The sequence below is a fragment of the Xiphophorus maculatus genome, chromosome 6 (assembly GCF_002775205.1).
Source record: "Xiphophorus maculatus strain JP 163 A chromosome 6, X_maculatus-5.0-male, whole genome shotgun sequence".
Classification (NCBI taxonomy): Eukaryota; Metazoa; Chordata; class Actinopteri; order Cyprinodontiformes; family Poeciliidae; genus Xiphophorus; species Xiphophorus maculatus.
The window spans coordinates 112,532-132,030 of record NC_036448.1 but is presented as its reverse complement, the minus strand read 5'-3'; the positions used below and the strand labels follow the sequence as shown (position 1 = coordinate 132,030).

At 40.1% G+C, this 19,499-nt stretch overlaps 1 protein-coding gene across 5 annotated transcripts in view; it reads left to right on the top strand.

Moving 5' to 3' along the window:
• The window catches only part of agl (amylo-alpha-1, 6-glucosidase, 4-alpha-glucanotransferase), a 118,887-nt gene that overhangs the window by 44,199 nt on the left and 55,189 nt on the right, over positions 1-19,499 (top strand). For all 5 annotated transcript variants that reach the window (XM_023334840.1, XM_023334841.1, XM_023334839.1 and 2 more), the window contains 3 exons: positions 5,444-5,625; positions 7,231-7,342; positions 7,611-7,737. In XM_023334840.1, coding sequence (XP_023190608.1) covers positions 5,444-5,625; positions 7,231-7,342; positions 7,611-7,737 — 421 coding nt within the window. The remainder of the gene's footprint in view (positions 1-5,443; positions 5,626-7,230; positions 7,343-7,610; positions 7,738-19,499) is intronic.

The window sequence follows — 19,499 nt, the reverse complement described above, 5'->3', positions numbered from 1 at the left end:
AAGTTTTTCGTCCTCCCTCTTCTAATTTTATTGTCGTTGGGGCTTCGTTGTCGTCTTGCCCCCTCTAAATGGCTTTCACAAGGCAATATTACTCAGCTGAATGGGAGTATTTCAGTAATTTCTCCGGTTGTCTGGGGAGTATATCTACTGAGCAGCCATCTTTACAGTGTTCCGGCCGGAAGTCCTATAATACCTATGTTTTGTGAAAAGCATCTGTTTTATTGTTTCTTGGGTAGTCAAATCATTAATGTCATTTCTTATCTTTCTAATCTCTTGTAATGTTTGTTGGCTTTTATTTTGGGCATGTCTATTTTCAAGGTCTTTTAATCCTTCCTGCAACTCTTGCAGTCTTTGTTTCTTTTTAGCTGATGCTATGGCTATAATTTTTCCCGTAGTACAGCCTTAGCTGCATCCCAAAGGATAGGTGGAGAGATTTCATCATTATCATTCTCATTAATGTATCTTGATATTTCTTCCGATGTTTTCTTTTTAATTTGTGTATCATTTAGAAGGCTGGCATTAAGTCTCCATAAAGTGCCTCTTTGTTTTTCACCCAAAGCCATTGTCAGAGATATATAGGGACTGACTTTGAATCTGACTTGAAACTGACTTGCCCTTCCCTCTCTCTAGAACAGGATTCAAATATTTGGGAATCAACGTGACACTTTCTTTTTCTGTTCTGTTTGAAAAAAAAATTTCACCCCTCTGCTTAATAATCTTAAACGCGACCTCCAGAAGTGGAGTGTCCTAAATTTATCCCTAGCTGGCAAAGTAGCATGTATTAAAATGAACATCTTGCCAAGATCTATTGATCCCAGAATCAATAGGCATTTTCTTCAGAGACAACGAAGAGAAGGGTATGGGCAGCAAACCTACAAAAAGTAGTCTGTTTGCTCCAACAACCAGATATTGACTGGTGCCAATTAGAACTGAATGCATGTAAGCCATTATCATTCCCTGCATTAGTTATCTCAAAGCTTCCTCTCTCTCCTACGCAACATTCTTCATGCCCAGTTGTAATCTCCACCCTAAAAAGGTCACAATTTAGACAACACTTCAATATGCCAAACTTTCTACAGTCCCATGTGTTATAACCATGTTTTCTGCCATCCATATTAGATCCTGTCTTTGCCCAATGGCAGAGAGAGTAAATTTAGTGACCTTTATATTGATGCTGTTTTCGCTATCTTTGATGCTATTTCCTCTAAATTTAGTTTACAGGGTTCCTCCCTATTTTGATATCTCCAGATTCGTGACTTTGTTCTTAACAGTAGTCCTTGCTTTCCCAATTTATCCCCAAGGGGAGGAATAGACATCATTTTGCGCACTCCTACACAATGTAGAGGTCTCATCTCCAAAATTTATAATGGCATCTCATCACTCAGTACAGTAAAGCTCAATGAGATCAGAGCAGAAAGGTAAGAAGAACTTGGAATACACATCTCTGATGAGACTTGGAATCACGTAGTACATAGAGTAAAGGGGTCAACATCATGCGCTCGACTTGGACTAATTCAGTTCAAGGTCCTTCATAGGGTTCATTACAGTAGAGGCAGACTCTCAATGATTTATTCTAAAGTCAGTGAAACCTGTGCTCGTTGCCATATAGCTAAGGTAAATCTAACTCACATGTTCTGGTCCTGTAACAAACTGTGCAACTTCTGGTCTATAATTTTTCAGATCCTATCTGAAGCTTTTGAAATAGGTATCCAACCCAGTGCTGAATTGGCAATATTTGAAGTTTCAGGGGAGGGTATATCATTAACACATGATTATAAAAATGTACTGGCTTTTTCAACTCTCCTTCCCCAAAGAAGAATACTATTAGCGTGGAAATCAGAACACGCACCCAAGGTTTCTCTTTGGTTGAAAGATCTGACCCTGTTCCTTAGGTTAGAGAAGATCAAATTTTGTGTTAGAGATTCGATCCAAAAATTTTATAAAACTTGGGCCCCTCCATTATTTTATTTTGAGAGACTGGATGCCCTCCCTCGAGCCTGAAAGTCACACAGGAGCTGGCTCTGCTGTGTGTGTGCCTGTGCCTCGGCCCAGCGGCCTCAGTGGTTTGTGGTTCTGGCTGACAATCACAGCGTATGAACTGATTCCTATCTGTCATGCCATACCCTGTCATTACCATATGGTTTTATTTAATTATGACGTAGAAGTTAGATGGTCATACACTTTGTTATTAACAGCTGTATGACATCCCCACTTAGCGATTAGCATGTATTACTGCATGTATGCTATTCTGACAGCATATGATGAACACGCAAACTTCCCCATTCACTTTCAGAGCATTATTGATCTGACAGAACACTGCCGCTACTCGCTACTGGTAGTAATATTTCACAGACGCTGCTTTCTGCTCCACCCGTGTACTGTCACACCGAAAGTCTGCTAAAAGCTGCAGCATGTAACTTAAACAGACTAAGTATTTTACATATGTATTAAACCTTTCGCTATGTCCTAACATAAGACACATAATCTCTGGGGAAAAAAATGGAGCTCCTCTGCCTCCTCCATGTGTTCTGCAGAATTACTCTGCTCAGTCAAAAGATCAGAGCCAGCACAAAACAATACCATGTTCTCAGCAAGTTTTTGATTCAGTAACACAGTATTGTTTATTTTGATGCAAACTGCATTTGACTTTGAATGAAGGTTTCCTTTTTTACTTGACATTATTTGATATAGGCAGTGTTGTGAGATTTATTCGACTCATGTATAATTTAAGGTACTGGGAACCTTACTGTTAAATATTGTTTTACTTATTGCAGGTTTTTCAGTTGTCCTTTTGAATGAATAGCTGCTGTATTTTGCCTGCAAATATTTGGCATGTTTTATGTCTAAATTAAGTGAATTTATTGCCAGATCATTTTTCCATTTTGCCAGATCACATTGTAGCATTTATACCTAAAGCAAAAAATTAGCAGGAAATCCAAGTGCTCGGTAGTGATCGGTTATCATCAGTGATCGGCAGTGATTGGCCCTCATGGGTGATTGGAATCGGCTGCAATAAACCTGATCAGAGCATCCCTAATTTTAAGAATAATGGGTTTGTGTGCTCACAAAAACTGACATTATGGATGATTGTAATGGCTTGTTTCTGTACAATACTCAGTGGTTGTAAAGAGCTTTTGTAATTAATTCCCCACACTTCTGAACAATATGTTAAATATGGCAAAATCAGAGAGTTATGTAAAATATAAAGTGATTTATTATTTAGAATATGTCTAGCTTTAGCCTGGACTGATAGGCTTCTATTTATTTTATTCTGTAAATGTTTAATATGAGGTTACCAACTAATTTTGTCATGTATTATTACATTGAGAAAATTAATGTATACCCTTTCTAGAGTTACACCATCTATCTGAACTTGAATTTGAGCAATTTGGAACAGTTTCCACAAAACATGACTTTAATCTTGTCCAAATTTAGTGATCATTTATTATTGTCAAACCATTTCTTTAATTTACTGATTTCTGATGCGACTATGGAAATAAATTGCTGTATGTTTTCACCAGACTAGAATGTTGTTAGCAAATAACACAAAGTTTAATACATTAGACACTTTGCTTATGTCGTTTATATACAAATTAAATAAAACTGGTCCCGGTACTGACCCTTGAGGTACCCCGTTCACAATCTCCAGTCAAGGTCAATATCGCCCATCTTCACAAATTGTTTTCTGCTTTTTAAATAGCTCCTCATCCAGTTCAAAACTACTCCCCGAATTCCATAACGTTCTAATTTTTTAATTAAAATATTATGATTTACTGTATCAAAAGCTGTCTTTAGATCTGTGAATACCCCTAAAGCTAATTTCTTACAGTTGTTGTATTGGTAATTTCTTCTATTAAGTCAGTTACAGCTAGTGATGTCCCACAGTCCCATGGATTTGTTTTCAACAATGGTGTACTCCTTTGTCATCTCCCATTAAGTCCACTTTGGTTCAAACAAAGTGGACTTAATGTTGGATAGTGCGATCATGTCATCAAACAGCACAGTGGTTACTTGTAGCCCTTTATATAGGCCCACTAACTGATTACAAGAATGTAGACACCTATGATGCTAATTAGTCGGCACTCTTTGATTTAACATGTCCCTTTGGTCACATTATTTTCAGGGGTACCATCCTTTTTGTCCAGGCCTGTTTCATGAGTTTATGTTTTTAAATAATTGTGCTGAAGCACATTTGAAAAGCAATGTTTGACTTTCACTTGTTCACTTTCATAGAATATTTATTTGTTATTACCTTTGTCAGATTCAGGTTATTTCTGTGATCATTTTGGGTTTTTCTTTCATTAACTGAGGGGTACCAACTATTTTGTCCGTGTGTGTATTATTGCAGGGGAATTAAACTGCATATTAGACAATAAAGTACAAGATAATAGATACAGTCTGCCAAAACAAGACTCCTCTTCTGGGTGTCTGGGATTTCTCTTAGAGATAGGGTGAGAAGCTTAATCATCCAGGAAGGACTCGGAGTAGAGCCGCTGCTTCTCCATGTCGAGAGGAATCAGTTGAGGTGCCTCAGGCATCTGGTTAGGATGCCCCCCTAGTGAGGTGGTCCAGGCTCGTCCCACAAGGGGGAGACCCAGAGGAAGACCCAGGTCACACTGGAGGGACTAGGTTTCTCAGCTGGCCTGGAAATACCTTGACATTCCCCTGGAGGAGCAGGCCTAAATGGCTGGGGAGAGGGTAGTCTGAGTCTCCTCTCTGTGAGCTGCTACCCCAAGACCCGACCCTGGATTAAGCAGAAGAAAATGGATGGTTGGAGGGACTGACTAAGCTGTATGTATACCTTAGGTTTAGGTTACATAAAGTAACCTAAATCTAAAAGGAAGTTTTGTTAGAAATTTCCCTCTTGTTAAACTGTCTACTGCAAATGACCAAGTAGCTCAAGTCAGTATTGTTAGTTTCCCTTGTTTTTCTGATGCCCGTTGCAGAATTATCCCTTGTTCTAATGTCCCTGGCTCCTTAGTTTCTTTTTGGGTCCTTTATGTTTCAGCAGTAAGTGTGTAGCAACCTCTGCATCTATGTACTTATTGTGCTGTCCTAAATTAGCACTGTACGTGTGCCTACTGAATCGCTCTCTAACCTTCTCACTGCTACTTCCTTTTACTCCAAGAATAGATCAACGTGAAATGAGACAGCCTGAAAGGTTAAATATAGAGGTTGATTTACTGTCTTTCAAAATTCCACTGGGACTTTACAAAGTCTGTAATAATCACAGTTCAGTGAGACACTCAACAATTACTTGTTCTTTGCTACTGATTCTTTTTTATTTTACTTTTTGCAATTTTAGTTGAATAGTTTCATCGCCATTCCCAAGCACAAAGTTTGAAAAGTAAAAATATTAATAATTCATAATCTTAATATCTGAAAATTTGTTTTATGATCAACCAATTCCTGTCAATAATCCAGCCTATCTGCTTGTGTTTAGCTGCAAACAGTGTGTGGATAAAGGAACATCCAGAGTGTGGCTACAACCTGATGAACTCTCCTCATCTGCGTCCTGCCTGGGTCTTGGACAGAGCTATCTGGCATTTAACCACTAGGGTAGCAGATGGACGCTACAAAGAGAAGGGACTTCCTTCTGACATTACCAACGAGTGCCACCTAAATGTGAGTGCAGAATACACCTTGTATATTTAGACAGACAAATTTATTGGAAACCATGATAAAATTGTGTAAAAATCCTTAAATGAAACAGAATTTTGCATTCAAGTGGCATAATTTCACACTAGTATATTTAGAAATTAAATCAAACTTTTATTTAAGTCAGTTTATTCAGTGGAGAAAAAAATTCCAATTTAAATTAAAGATTTGTCTATGTTAAATACACATGGCTCATGATTTCTATAGCAACCCAGTACTCCTAGAATATTACCTCTTTAGTGGAGATTCTCATTATTCTCCCTTATAAACAAATTTCCCCATCTTTTTGAAAGTACCATCCTAACTAAAACTAACAATTAATAAGTGGCCATTTTCTTAATAATTTGTTTTCTTTTTAATGTATAACATGAAGTACTATTTTTGAAATGAATTACATTTTTAAAAAGAATTGAATAATTATATTTACGAAAAAATATGTTGTATTAAATACTGACTGAATAAAAACATGTTGCTCACATTATTAAACTTAGTCATATTTAGAAAATTTAACCCAACAGGAACCTCTTAGGTAGCTTAATAGAAAAGAAAGAAATCTTTGAAACACTTAATTCCCCAGGTCACAGAGATGTAAAACTGTAATGATTTTCTGTCATCACATCATTGCCTTCATAGCAATGATGTGATTGTAGTAATTTTTGATGGAGAGATTAACCCACATTCATAACTGGATAGAGCTCATGAACTAATCTAACAGCTGAACTGTTAGATCCTGTTGTAGCGTCCCGGTTGAAAGGATGGTCTCTCAAACTGATGGTTCACAGTCCTTTATTGTACAGCCTTTGTATGTGAACACACTGTAAGAGCTACAAAATATACAAATAAAATACCATTAGTAACTCAAACAGTGTTGTTCTAACCTTTTACCTTAACATATGAATCTTTTACCTTAACATATGAATAACATACCTTATGTAATTTCTTATGCTATAATTATGTTTTACAATACACTTATTTATTAAACTCTAACATCCCTGTGTCATGAAATAAGACAACGTATTTCAACTGTTGACCAAAGAATATTAGCACCATCTAATGGCAAAACATAACCGTCACACTCAATAGCGAACTACACGTTCCGCAGGAAAACTAAACATACATTTACACAACAAAACACTCACCTTGTTCCCTCATCAACCAAGCACCAATTAACTGATTGTCTACACCTTAATTTGAACTATTCATTAATTATCTCCCTTTTGCTCCGACCCGTGGGCGCTCTCTCTCTCTCTCTCCCCGCGATGACCAAGCAGTCTACAGTTTGACACCTTTCCGTTCCAAGCCCTTTCAAAATAAAAGCCTCGACTGTCATGTCAACAAATACTCCTCATTCACATGAGGAAACACAAAATACTAGTAAGGTCATTTACACCTGTTGCTGGAGGTAATGTGAACTGAAGTCCAAGCTTCACAGTTTCACAAAAGTCACAGTTCTCTTCTCATTTATGACTGAAATTAATCAATACTTTCTGAGATGTTTGATAAAGGTTTTTGATTAATATGAAAAGATTAAGTGGTGTTACAATGATGATTATGTTTTGCTGCCTCTGTTAGGCTCTCCGCAGGGTGTTTTGGGAGGACATGTTTCCTCAAATCAAACTTTGGGAGTTCTACCAGGTCAACGTGGAAAATGCTGTGGAGCAGTTCAGAATCCTGTTGCAAAATGGTGTGTATATCTTTGAAGACTGAAAGTATTGCTCTTCAATAATGAAAATCTAATAGCCTTTCTTTTAAGTGAAAGAGTCATATATTGTAGAATTACATAAATTTTCAACTGTCAACAAGATACTATATATTCTAGTCTACAAAAGAAATAAACTGTATAGCATTGTTAGGATTTTTCCCATTATTCATAATGAAATATTCATTAATTTCACTGTCCAAGACCTAAGTTTGGGCAAATTAAGACAATAATTATGTGGTGTAAATTTTAGGCACAAAGCCAGATCACAGCAAGACTGAAGGAAATAAAGGATTAGAGATCATTCAAGACCTCCAGTGCTGTCGCTATGGCAACAGAGTAAACATGGACTCAGCTTTGGAGACATTTGTACCTCACAGGTGAGACCCTGACATCACACCTTCCAAGTGTTTCATTTGGTATCTTTAAAGCACTAATACACTGCTCAAAAAAAATAAAGGGAACACTCAATTAACACATCCTAGATCTGAATGAAAGAAATATTCTCATTGAATACTTTGTTCTGTACAAAGTTGAATGTGCTGCCAACAAAATCATCAATGGAAATCAAATTTATTAACCAATGGAGGCCTGGATTTGGAGCCACACACAAAATTAAAGTGAAATAACACTAAACGCTGATCCAACTTTAATGTAATGTCCTTAAAACAAGTCAAAATGAGGCTCAGTATTGTGTGTGGCCTCCACGTGCCTGTATGACCTCCCTACAACGCCTGGGCATGCTCCTGACGAGGTGGCGGATGGTCTCCTGAGGGATCTCCTCCCAGACCTGGACTAAAGCATCCGCTAACTCCTGGACAGTCTGTGGTGCAACGTGACATTGGTGGATGGAGCGAGACATGATGTCCCAGATGTGCTCAATCGGATTCAGGTCTGGGGAACGGGCTGGCCAGTCCATAGCTTCAATGCCTTCATCTTGCAGGAACTGCTGACACACTCCAGCCACGAGGTCTAGCATTGTCCTGCATTAGGAGGAACCCAGGGCCAACCGCACCAGCATATGGTCTCACAAGGGGTCTGAGGATCTCATCTCGGTACCTAATGGCAGTCAGGCTACCTCTGGTGAGCACATGGAGGGCTGTGCGGCCCTCCAAAGAAATACCACCCCACACCATTACTGACCCACTGCCAAACCGGTCATGCTGAAGGATGTTGCAGGCAGCAGACCGCTCTCCACGGCGTCTCCAGACTCTGTCACATGTGCTCAGTGTGAACCTGCTTTCATCTGTGAAGAGCACAAGGCGCCAGTGGTGAATTTGCCAATCCTGGTGTTCTCTGGCAAATGCCAAGCGTCCTGCACGGTGTTGGGCTGTGAGCACAACCCCCATCTGTGGACGTCAGGCCCTCATACCATCCTCATGGAGTCGGTTTCTAACCGTTTGTGCAGACACATGCACATTTGTGGCCTGCTGGAGGTCATTTTGCAGGGCTCTGGCAGTGCTCCTGCTGTTCCTTCTTGCACAAAGGCGGAGGTAGAGGTCCTGCTGCTGGGTTGTTGCCCTCCTACGGCTTCCTCCACGTCTCCTGGTGTACTGGCCTGTCTCCTGGTAGCACCTCCAGCCTCTGGACACTACGCTGACAGACACAGCAAACCTTCTTGCCACAGCTCGCATTGATGTGCCATCCTGGATGAGCTGCACTACCTGAGCCACTTGTGTGGGTTGTGGAGTCCGTCTCATGCTACCACGAGTGTGAAAGCACCACCAACATTCAAAACATCAGCCAGACAGCATAGGTACTGAGAAGTGGTCTGTTGTCCCAACTGCAGAACTACTCCTTTATTGAGTGTGTCTTGCTAATTGCCAATCATTTCCACCTGTTGTCTATTCCATTTGCACAACAGCAGGTGAAATTGATTGTCAATCAGTGCTGCTTCCTAAGTGGACAGTTTGATTTTACAGAAGTTTGATTTACTTGGAGTTATATTGTGTTGTTTAAGTGTTCCCTTTATTTTTTTGAGCAGTGTATATTTGTGTAGAGTCTTGCTATGTTCTGCCAAAGTATTCAAACATTTTGAACTTATTCATATTTTGTCTAGTTATGGCCACAAACCTCATTGTGTTTTTATACTAAAAATCCAAACCTATATGAATCTGTGTGGAAAAAGGGATTGCCATGTCCTCTCTAACCACACAGCGTTAGCTGATTACTGCTCAATCAACACATCATTTAAACAGGACCTGCTGGATAAAGTGAAGTACAACTAATGATCGTCAAAAGCTAGACATTATGCTGAGACCCAAAGAAATTCAGGAACAAATGGGAAAGTAATTGAAGTCTGTAAGGCTGGGAAGGCTTATAAAGCCATTTCTAAAGCTTTGGGACTTCAGTGAACCACAGTGAGAACCATTATTCACACATGGAGAAAACATAGAACAGTTGTGAAGCTTCTTAGAATACTAAGAAGCTTTTGGATAGCTAATTTTAGCTATCCAAAATTAGCCCAAGCTCTCAGCAATGAATGATCCAAGAGGTCACAAAAGATTTTACAATAACCTTCAAAGAATGCTTTGAATATATATATTTTTTATGTGTATGTGTGTACCATTTTTGTGCATTAAATCTAAAACATATTTAGAAAGTCTTCCAAATATAAAAGCATTAAACTTTTGGTTAATTATAACTGCTAATGAAGTACACTTTCTCGTTACTTATCAATGCCTTTTGTTATTCTGCTTGTTCACTTTGGACATTACATGCTTCATACACTCTACAGGCTACCAGCATACAGAAGGATCAATTACAACACACTTTCCAATTGAAACAAATTACAATGTGTATTCAGTTGTACAAGACAGTACTTGTAAAAAATTAAAAAAAAATTACACTTTAGAGGAATTGTGTAAAATATTTCACCAATGACAGAATATTGTTAATTCAGTGTCACAACATTCCAGTATTTCTCAAGACAAACTGACATTTCTTCTTCCTAAGAACAGTGAGGATCAACGACAGAACATTCCCATTCACTGCACCACTGAACTTTACAGAAACCTACAAAAAAGAACAATAGAGCAGGCGTGCTCAAGTCCAGTCCTTAAAAGCTACCCTCATGCAACTTTCAGATGCATCCTGCTCCAACACACCTGAATCAAATGAATGGCTCGTTACCAGGCCTGGTCAGAGCTGAATTCATGCTGTTGAGGGACTTCAGCCATTTGATCCCAGTCTGTTGGAGTAAAGATGCATCTAGAAGTTGCAGGACAGTAGCTCTCAAGGACTGGACTTGAGCACCCCTTCAGAGAAAGTACTTGTATTTTAAAGAGTATAGACAATTTTACGATGTTGTGGACTAGGGATGTATGTGGTGTCATCAGAACTAGTGTGATGATGATTGGGACTGGATGCCTGGAGTGAAAAAACATTTCTGGGTGCCTTCTTTGCCCTGTATGTTAGAAGTAGAAAAACAGTAATATCATGAAATCAGTTGATGCTGGCATTAACTATGAAGAGTGGTTTAAGTGTGGACTTAAGGGTGATAAACTACCTTAAAAGCTATCCATCCATTATCTAACACACTTATCCTTGCAGGGTGGTAAGGGGGGCTGGTGCCCATCTCCAGCAGTCATCAGATAAGAAGCGGGCTTCATCTGTACAGGTCACCAGTCCATCACAGTGCCCTGAAAGCTAACAATGAACAAAATGTATGAAAGAGAAATGACAAATTAAAAAGGGGAATAATTTCTGTCCAATTATCTTCAAATAAAAACATCTTTAATAAGCACTTTGTAGTGATGGAAACAAACCAGTTTTTGCTGTTAAAGATGTAGCCAGGAAAAAAACAGGCCCTGTCTTAGGGCCTCTTCTGACACAGAGAAGTCCTTAGGTTTTGTTATTCCTGGTCCCTGGCTTCATCTTTTATTTTGATTTACTTAGACTGCAAAAAATATGTTCAAGATGAAAACAATTCTTACAAAAGCATCCTCATAATATCAAAGTCTCTTTGGCATACAGAGCTTAGAACCAGGTTACGTTTATGTAGAAAACTACATTGTACATATGTATGTAGTGAGTATGTAAAGTAATTAGACCCCTTTAAATTTTCACTGTTTCATTGCAGCCATTTTCTAAACGCAAAAAAGTTAATATTTATCTGGAATGTACACTCAGCACCCATTTTGATAGAAAACTCCCCAGAAATTTAACAAATTTATAAGGTCACCTCCCACAGAAACATCACATGGTCATAAGTATTCAGGGGCCTCATGCATAAAGCGTGCGTGCGCACAAAAATTGTGCGGCGACATATTTTACGCACAAGTCGGCATGTATAAAAATTAACTTTGCGTCAAAGTTTGAGTAAATATACGCACACTTTTTCCCTGGGGTGAAAATGTTTGGCAGCTACGCAAACTTTTTCTGTGGACAATATCAAACTACAAAGCGTCAAAATTATCCTAAATACCAGTGACATGCGGAGAGGTTTATAGCTGGTGAGGCACTGACTTAATCATAATCAAATTTACAAATATAGATCCCCTGCATTTTATTGTTTACATAAGGAAATGTAGCGCATGCGGACAATGCTGGAGGGCAAAAGGACAATTCTTTTATGTCATGCATAGCCATGCTGCCGCCGTAGAATAACTCGATTAACTCAATCAAACCTGGACATGTAAATATTATTAATTTCGTGCTATGCTCCACATCAAAGGGAAAAACCGTTAAAGTACAACTCAAAACCACTTCTTTTTTCTTTTTTTTATTGCATCAAAATGTCAATACAGTGTATAGAATGGGGGAAAACGGGGGAAAAAAGGCCTGGGGTTTCTAGAAATAAAAACAATATAAAGTATAATACAAGGATCACAAACAGTGATAAGACAGTGTTTCAGGGAATACAATTAAAGAATTTTAGGGCTTCAAGAGTCTTTACAGCTTTGGGATTGGTAGAGGGCTGTATAGTTACTGCACAGTGTTGTAATTCAGATAAAAACAGATAAAATAGAGGCTTTTTGCCAGAAAATTTGGATTTTATATATATGTTTTTTATATAAACTGCTTTCTCGCTCTCTGTATCAGCGCAATTGCGCAGACATTCGCCATAGCAACTGACAACAATGGCACAAAAAACCCCACACTCAAATATTTACCACACAAAGAGCAGAACATCCAGTCTGTTGCAGTGGTATGGTTTTAGGCTTAATGTTTATTTTGCAGTTATTAATAAACCATTGCTGTGGTAAGAGGAGAAAACTATGAATATATCGCTGTTCTTGACTGTATGGCTAGCTCCCTATTACTGTCTCTTACTCTGCAGTTGTGGAGTCACAATGTCTGGGATCATGAGCGCCCCCTGCCATGAGGCAAGAAAACTGCCTGCCTCACCTCTAATCTGTTCTCTGCCTTTTATGATCGCTCCTCAGCACACGAAACACGTTACACACAGTTGGTGACAAAAAACACTGCACATTATATACATAAGCTAAATTATGGAAAATCAGTTCATACATTAAATGTTTTTTAGCCATTTAATTGGCGACGTACAGACAGGAGCAACATGCTCTCAAAGAATGGCAGCCAGCTCAGTTAGCCAGAGGTTGCACAATCCCAGGTGAGGTTCAGCTTGCTGATGCCTCATGAGCTGCGCTTCCAAGAATTTGAATGGGAAAATGCGAAAATTCAGCGATTTTGAAGAAAAAATAATCAGAATTGGTTAAGCTAAATGAAAAATAGGTACTTTATAGTACAAACCACAGGGTGAAAATAGACTTAGACTTAGACTGACTTTATTATCATTTTGCATGCACAGGGTGTATACAGAACGAAATGATGATCCTGTGGAACGGGTCAAATGTGGAGGGGAGTCTGGAGACGATGTGTTCTTTTACCAGCCTTTCAAAGCACTTCATCATGATGGGAGTCAGTGCCACAGGCCGGTAATCGTTGAAAGAGGTGACTTGAGGTTTCTTTGGCACCGGAATGATGGAGGCAGTTTTTAGACAGGCTGGCACTGTGGCTTGGTCCAGTGAGGTGTTAAAAATGTCTGTTAGGACACCAGCCAGCTGACCTGCGCATTCCCTGAACACCCGCCCAGGTATGTTGTCAGGGCCTGGGGCCTTCCGTGGGTTGACTCTTTTCAGAGTCTTCAACACATTGGCTGTGTCCAGGCAGAGTGCCTCCTCTTCCTGGTGGGGAACAGTTTTCTTTGCCGGAGTACTGTTCAGTGCCTCGAACCTCCCAAAGAAGTTATTGAGTCCATTTAGAAGGTCAGCATCAACTTCACCCACTGGGGGGGAGGATGGATTGTAATCTGTGATTGCCTTTATGCCTTGCCACATACTCCTGGTGTTGCTGGTGTCATGGAAGAACTCCTGTATTTTCTGACTGTGGGTTCGCTTTGCTAACCTGCTACCACGGTTCAAGTTGGCTCTCGCTGTCCTCAGTGCCTCCTTGTCGCCAGACTTGAAGGCTGAGTTCCATGCTTTTAGCATTTCCCGTACCTCCTTAGTCATCCAGGGTTTTTGGTTGGCCCGGGTGATAATGTTCTTAGTGATGCTGACGTCCTCTGTGCACTTGTTGGTGTAGGCTGACACAGTCATGGCGTACTCATTGATGTTGATCTGGTCATTGTAAGTGGCTGCTGCCTTGAACATCTCCCAGTCAGAGCACTCAAAACAGTCCTGAAGTGCCTCCACGGCCCCCTCAGTCCACACCCTCACCTGCTTCACTGTAGATTTTGTTCTGATCAGCAGGGGCTTGTATGCAGGAATTAGCATGACAGATAGGTGGTCTGAAGAGCCATGGTGGGGGTGGGGGGCTGCTCTGAATGCTTCTATGATGTTGGTGTAGGCCAAGTCTAGAGTATTCATTCCCCTGGTTGGAAAATCCACATACTGGTTGAAGTGAGGGAGAACAGTCTCCATGTTGGCCTGGTTAAAATCCCCAGCAATGATGAAAATGCCCTCTGTGTGTGAGGATTGCAACTCACTGATGGTCCGGTAGAGAACACTCATAGCCTCTTTAGTGTTAGCACTGGGGGGCACATACACAGCAGTGATGCTAACAACAGTAAACTCCCTGGGCAGGTAGAATGGTCTGCAGTTAACAGTCAGAAGCTCGATGTCCGGGGAGCAGTAACTGGCGACAGTCATGGCATTTTTACACCAGTTGTTGTTGATGTAAATACACAGCCCCCCTCCTCGGGTTTTACCGCTGAGAGCGCTGCTCCTGTCTGCGCGGAATGTAGCGAGCCCCTCCAGGCTAACAACGTTGTCCGGTATGGACGAGTTGAGCCATGTCTCCGTCAGAATGAGAGCACAGCAGTTCCTCAGCTCTCTCTTTGAAGACAGTTCCAGTTGCAGATGGTCTATTTTGTTGTCCAGAGAGCGGACGTTGGAGAGGAAGATGGACGGAAGCGGCGATCTGTGGGGGTTAGTGTTTAGCTTAGCTGTTAGTCCACTTCGACAGCCGCGCTTCCGCTGCCGGTCGCACCGCCTTCGCTTGCTCCTCCTCCAACTAGTGCTGCTTTGCGAGTCCGCTGCGCTGTGGGCCGCTGGGTCTTGCCTCCGTAGCACTCCGAGGTCACGTAAACACTCCAGAGTAGTCGTATTTATGAGTCCAAAATCACTTGATGATCGTAATTCCAGCAGACGCTGGCGATCATATGCTAACTTACTGACTGGATGCAAAGTTTGTAGCGTTTTAGGCGGCGTATTTTGCTCAAATACTCGCAAGTTGTCGAGAGCCCATGCAGCCGCAGCCATACAGGGCGCCGCCATTTTCAGTTTTAGCAATATAAATTATTTTATATTGCTCTGACTCACCTGCCTCCCCTGACCGTATGTCATTGTAAATACACTGAAATCTGACGACATTCAGTTATTTAGACCAAGAAGCATCAAACCCGATGTTTTTTTCATGGTTTTAATATTTAATTGTTTAAACTTAAACGATTAAACTGAACCACATTTATCCTAACATAACATGCAGACAAAATAAAGAAAATAAAAATAAAAGGACATGAAAACTTCACTCAAATGTAAATAGTACTTTTCCTCAGTTTTTGTCTCATAAAGATGTAACACATTGATCTGTGCGCCGAAGCGCATGAAATGCATCTATGGGGTAATTTAATTCTCACAAAAAAATGAAAACAATGTTGGATCAGCAGATTAACTCCAAACGGGTTTGATTATTTTAAGGTGATGAAGGTGTGTATACAATCACATGTACATAAGTAGCTGCGCAAAGGGGCACACCTTTGCGCTTTGCCACAATTACACTGCACAACCTAATTGTGGAGTGCTTTGGCTCTGGTGGAGAACATCGCCAATGGAGGGAGCGATTGATCAGAGATCATATTGATCTGCCGGGAAATGTTGATGATGGTTTATTAGCTTTTAGATGGCCTGGACTGATCATTCTGGAGCTCCAAGCAAAACTTAAAAAAGGAGCCGTGCAGTACCACTACAACTGTAGCCGCCCGCTTTGTGAATGCGCCTTTGTGGACAGAAAGCATCATTATTCTGTAAATGTACAACTTCTGCACATGACTACTATTTAGAATAAATGTCCACATTCCCACTCAAAGGACTCTCTGACACGCTGTCATTCTTTAAATCCCTGCTGGATGCGCTACTGTTCTAAAAGGCATTTGCACAAGCTCTTTGTTTGTTTTTTATATGATCGTAATTCCAGCAGACGCTGGCGATCATATTCTAACTTACTGAGTGGATGCAAAGATCTATTATTAAGATCTTCCTCACATTTTTCGGTCCTTAACTACTTCTACTAACTTCAACTAATTGTGCTAATTTATATATCAAAACGTTCTGCTTTTTCTGGACATTATTGCTATGTCTTTTGCTAAACTTCACTATTGTACTTTTTGAAATATTTGTGCTTAGTGCAAATTTCAGCCCCATTGAAATACATTGAAATTCTACAAAATTGTGCTAAAATCTTTTGCTTTTTCACAGCTTACTACTTCTGCCTACTTCAACCTAGAAATTCCATTCAACTTTTAAACAAGTCACAAGACTTTAAACTATATTCAAATGTCTCTTACAGTTTTTCCACACTTGCGATTTAAGTTTTATTCAAATTTTTGATTGTTTTCAGGTTTACAATGTAATCCCATGGTGGAATTCTCTAACTGTTGTCAGTTGTTAGAGTGTACACTAATAACTGACGATTTTTGAACTTTTCATGGTTTTTGACAAACAAAACGATGCTGTTCATACACATTTAACTGTACAGGCATAATTTATGCATTAAACGTAACCACGAATGTTTACTTTAAGGAACTATTGCTATCATTGCTACTGGTCTTACAGTTTTCTTCTGGAGTACAAACATGTCACACCTTCTCCTATTCCTTCAATGTATTTCTCTGTTGTGCTCCAATTTTTCTAGTTTGGATTTATTTTTCTTTAAAATGTATTATTTTTGTTTCTGTGAGGTGACCTTGTGCCCTGAAAGCACATTTTACATAAGATATAGAATTATTATTATTATAACTATTCATACTGCTACAAACAAGGACGTTGCCATGGTTACTACTTCACGTGGTGGCAGACTTCCGGGTATTTATTTATTTATTTTATTTTTTTAAAGGTTTTGTTGGCTCTAGTGGCCTTTATAGTGGCCTCTCTGATTGCCCAGAAACAGGGCAATCAGAGAGGGGAAGACATGCGGCAAATGCCGCCAGGCTGGGAATCGAACCTACGACCACCGCTACAAGGACTAAGGCCTCAACGTGGGTCATGCTTTGCCCCTGCGCCACCACAGCACCCCGACTTCCGGGTATTTATACTAATTTACATAAGTATTTAAGGGTGGCAACAAGGCGGACCAGCAGCTGGGCTCTATTTTCCTTAAATTAGGATTTATAAAGGAAAGGTGTGCAGCCATGTGCGTGTACACGGCTTTATACATCCGATTTTTTTGTGCGCCACACTTTTCTAAATTTTTCCATACGCCAAGTTTTAGTGTGAAAACTCCACACTCTTTTATGCATGAGGCCCCAGAGCCTTTGCTCAGTATTAAGTAGACACACCCTTTTGAGCTAGCACAGCCATGAGTCTTCTTGGGAATGTTCCCTCAAGGGTTTCACACCTGGATTTTAGGATCCTCTGCCTCTTCCTGCAGATCCTCTCCAGTTCCATCAGTTTGGATCTTGAACTTTGGGGGAGCCATTTTCAGAGATGCTCAACTGGGTTTAGGTCAGGGCTCTGGTCAGGTCAGGAAGGGTCACAGAGTTGTTCCAAAGCCATTTATTTGTTATTTCAGCTGTGTTCTTCGTGTCATTGTCTTGTCGGAAGGTTGAATCTTCTGCCCAATCTGAGGTCCTGAGCACTCTGGAAGAGGTTTTCTTCAGGATCTCTCTGCACTTGGCCACATTCATCTTTCATTTAGGTGCAACCAGTATTCCGGCAGCTGAAAAACACTTCCAAAGCATGATGCTGCCACCACCATGTTTCACTGTTGGGATTGTATTGGGCAGGTTTTGAGCAGTGTCTGGTTTTTTCCACACATACCACTTAGAATTAACACCAAAATGTTCAATCTTCATCTCATCAGACCAAAGAATCTTATTTCTCTGTCTGAGACTCTTTTATGTTTTTTGGCAAACTCCGGGGGGGGGTGGAAGTGCTGGCGGGAGGTATGCTAGGCTATGAATAGCCTAGCATATGCAATGGCACGTCAGCAGACCAACGTGGATTCTCAGCCATTGGTTGAAAAACAATGACATCACAATTCATCACTGACATGTGATTGGTTGGTTGATGTGTTCTAACTTAGGGATGCACACTTGGTTACATCCCTAAGGTGAGCTAAGTGTGGCCGAGCGCTGGTTAATGTCACTCTGTATTTGTTCCATTTTTATGACTTGTAACATTAGAACATTTTCGGTATTAATGCCTGTTTTATACTTAACCGAATCTCATTATTTCTCAAGGTAATAACACTGAGGGGTTTTGGTCGGGTCCTGGAACTAGTAAACAGACCTGGGTGGTGCACAGAAGGGAAAATGGGTGTTGCTCCTGTTGTACGATCGACAGTCAGAAAGGCTGGTGTTCAATATTTGCATTTGCATGGCTCCCAGCAACTTCTTTTAAATATGAAAGCCTCACCTAGGCCCAAGGGGAGGGGGTGGATAGGGCAACACGGACACATACAGTTTTTGACGATTCTTCGCAGTTCCCTACAATTTCCCATTCTGACAAAAAAGTCTTGCTCATAGCCCTCAATCTCTAAGCACACTGCAGCACTAGGTGCCAATAACTGTCGAAAATCCCACTTTTTTTCTGGTGATAGGCCCCAAACCCAGTGCATGCTGGTCCTATACCAGTCCCTATACTTGCAGAAAAAAAATTGACCTACAGTACTTCCTGTCTTACTTAGAAAATAAATAACAAAAATAATTAAACAAAAAATAAATAAAAACAATTATTAACCTTTTAAGGTCGACGCCCGCCCTGTGGCGGGCATGACGTCATGTTTCTGTGTGTGTTTTTTGCTCCAATGTGATAATAAATTTTGTCAAAATGAAACAAACACTGTAAAATCACAAAGTTTAGGATGTTCTGAAAATAATGATACCAAACAAGGTAAGGTAAATAGTTTTTATGGTGAAAATATAAGGGTAAATTCAAAATTAGACCAAAACGGCCATTTAGACCCAAGACTCCAAAGGGTTAACCTACAAATAAACTCTGTAAATAATGCAAAAAAATAAATAAATAAATCAAGTAAACTAAGAATAAACTAACAAAATCGTAGTTGATAAAGAAATAAAGCATAAATAGCTCCAACAAGCATTTTTAAGCAAACTTGCCACCAGCCAGCAACACTTTAGCAAGCCTTGTCCTTTTGGACATTTTATTTCCATCCAGTTCTTGTCCTGCTGTGTTATCTAAAATTGGACTATGAGTTCACCAGCTTGAATTTACCAAAACTATTCACTATTTCCGAGGTGCTCTCTACTTTTAAGGTAATATTGTGCAAGTAAAGAATAGCTTCATAAAGCAATATCAGAATTTATTTGGGCAGGCAGAAAACCTAAAATTAAAACTGAAGTCTTACAACTTCCCAAAACCTTGGGTGAATGGGGCCTGCCCAAGGTTTAGAACTATGTACTGTCTTCACATGCAACAATTATTTCACTGTGGGCTAC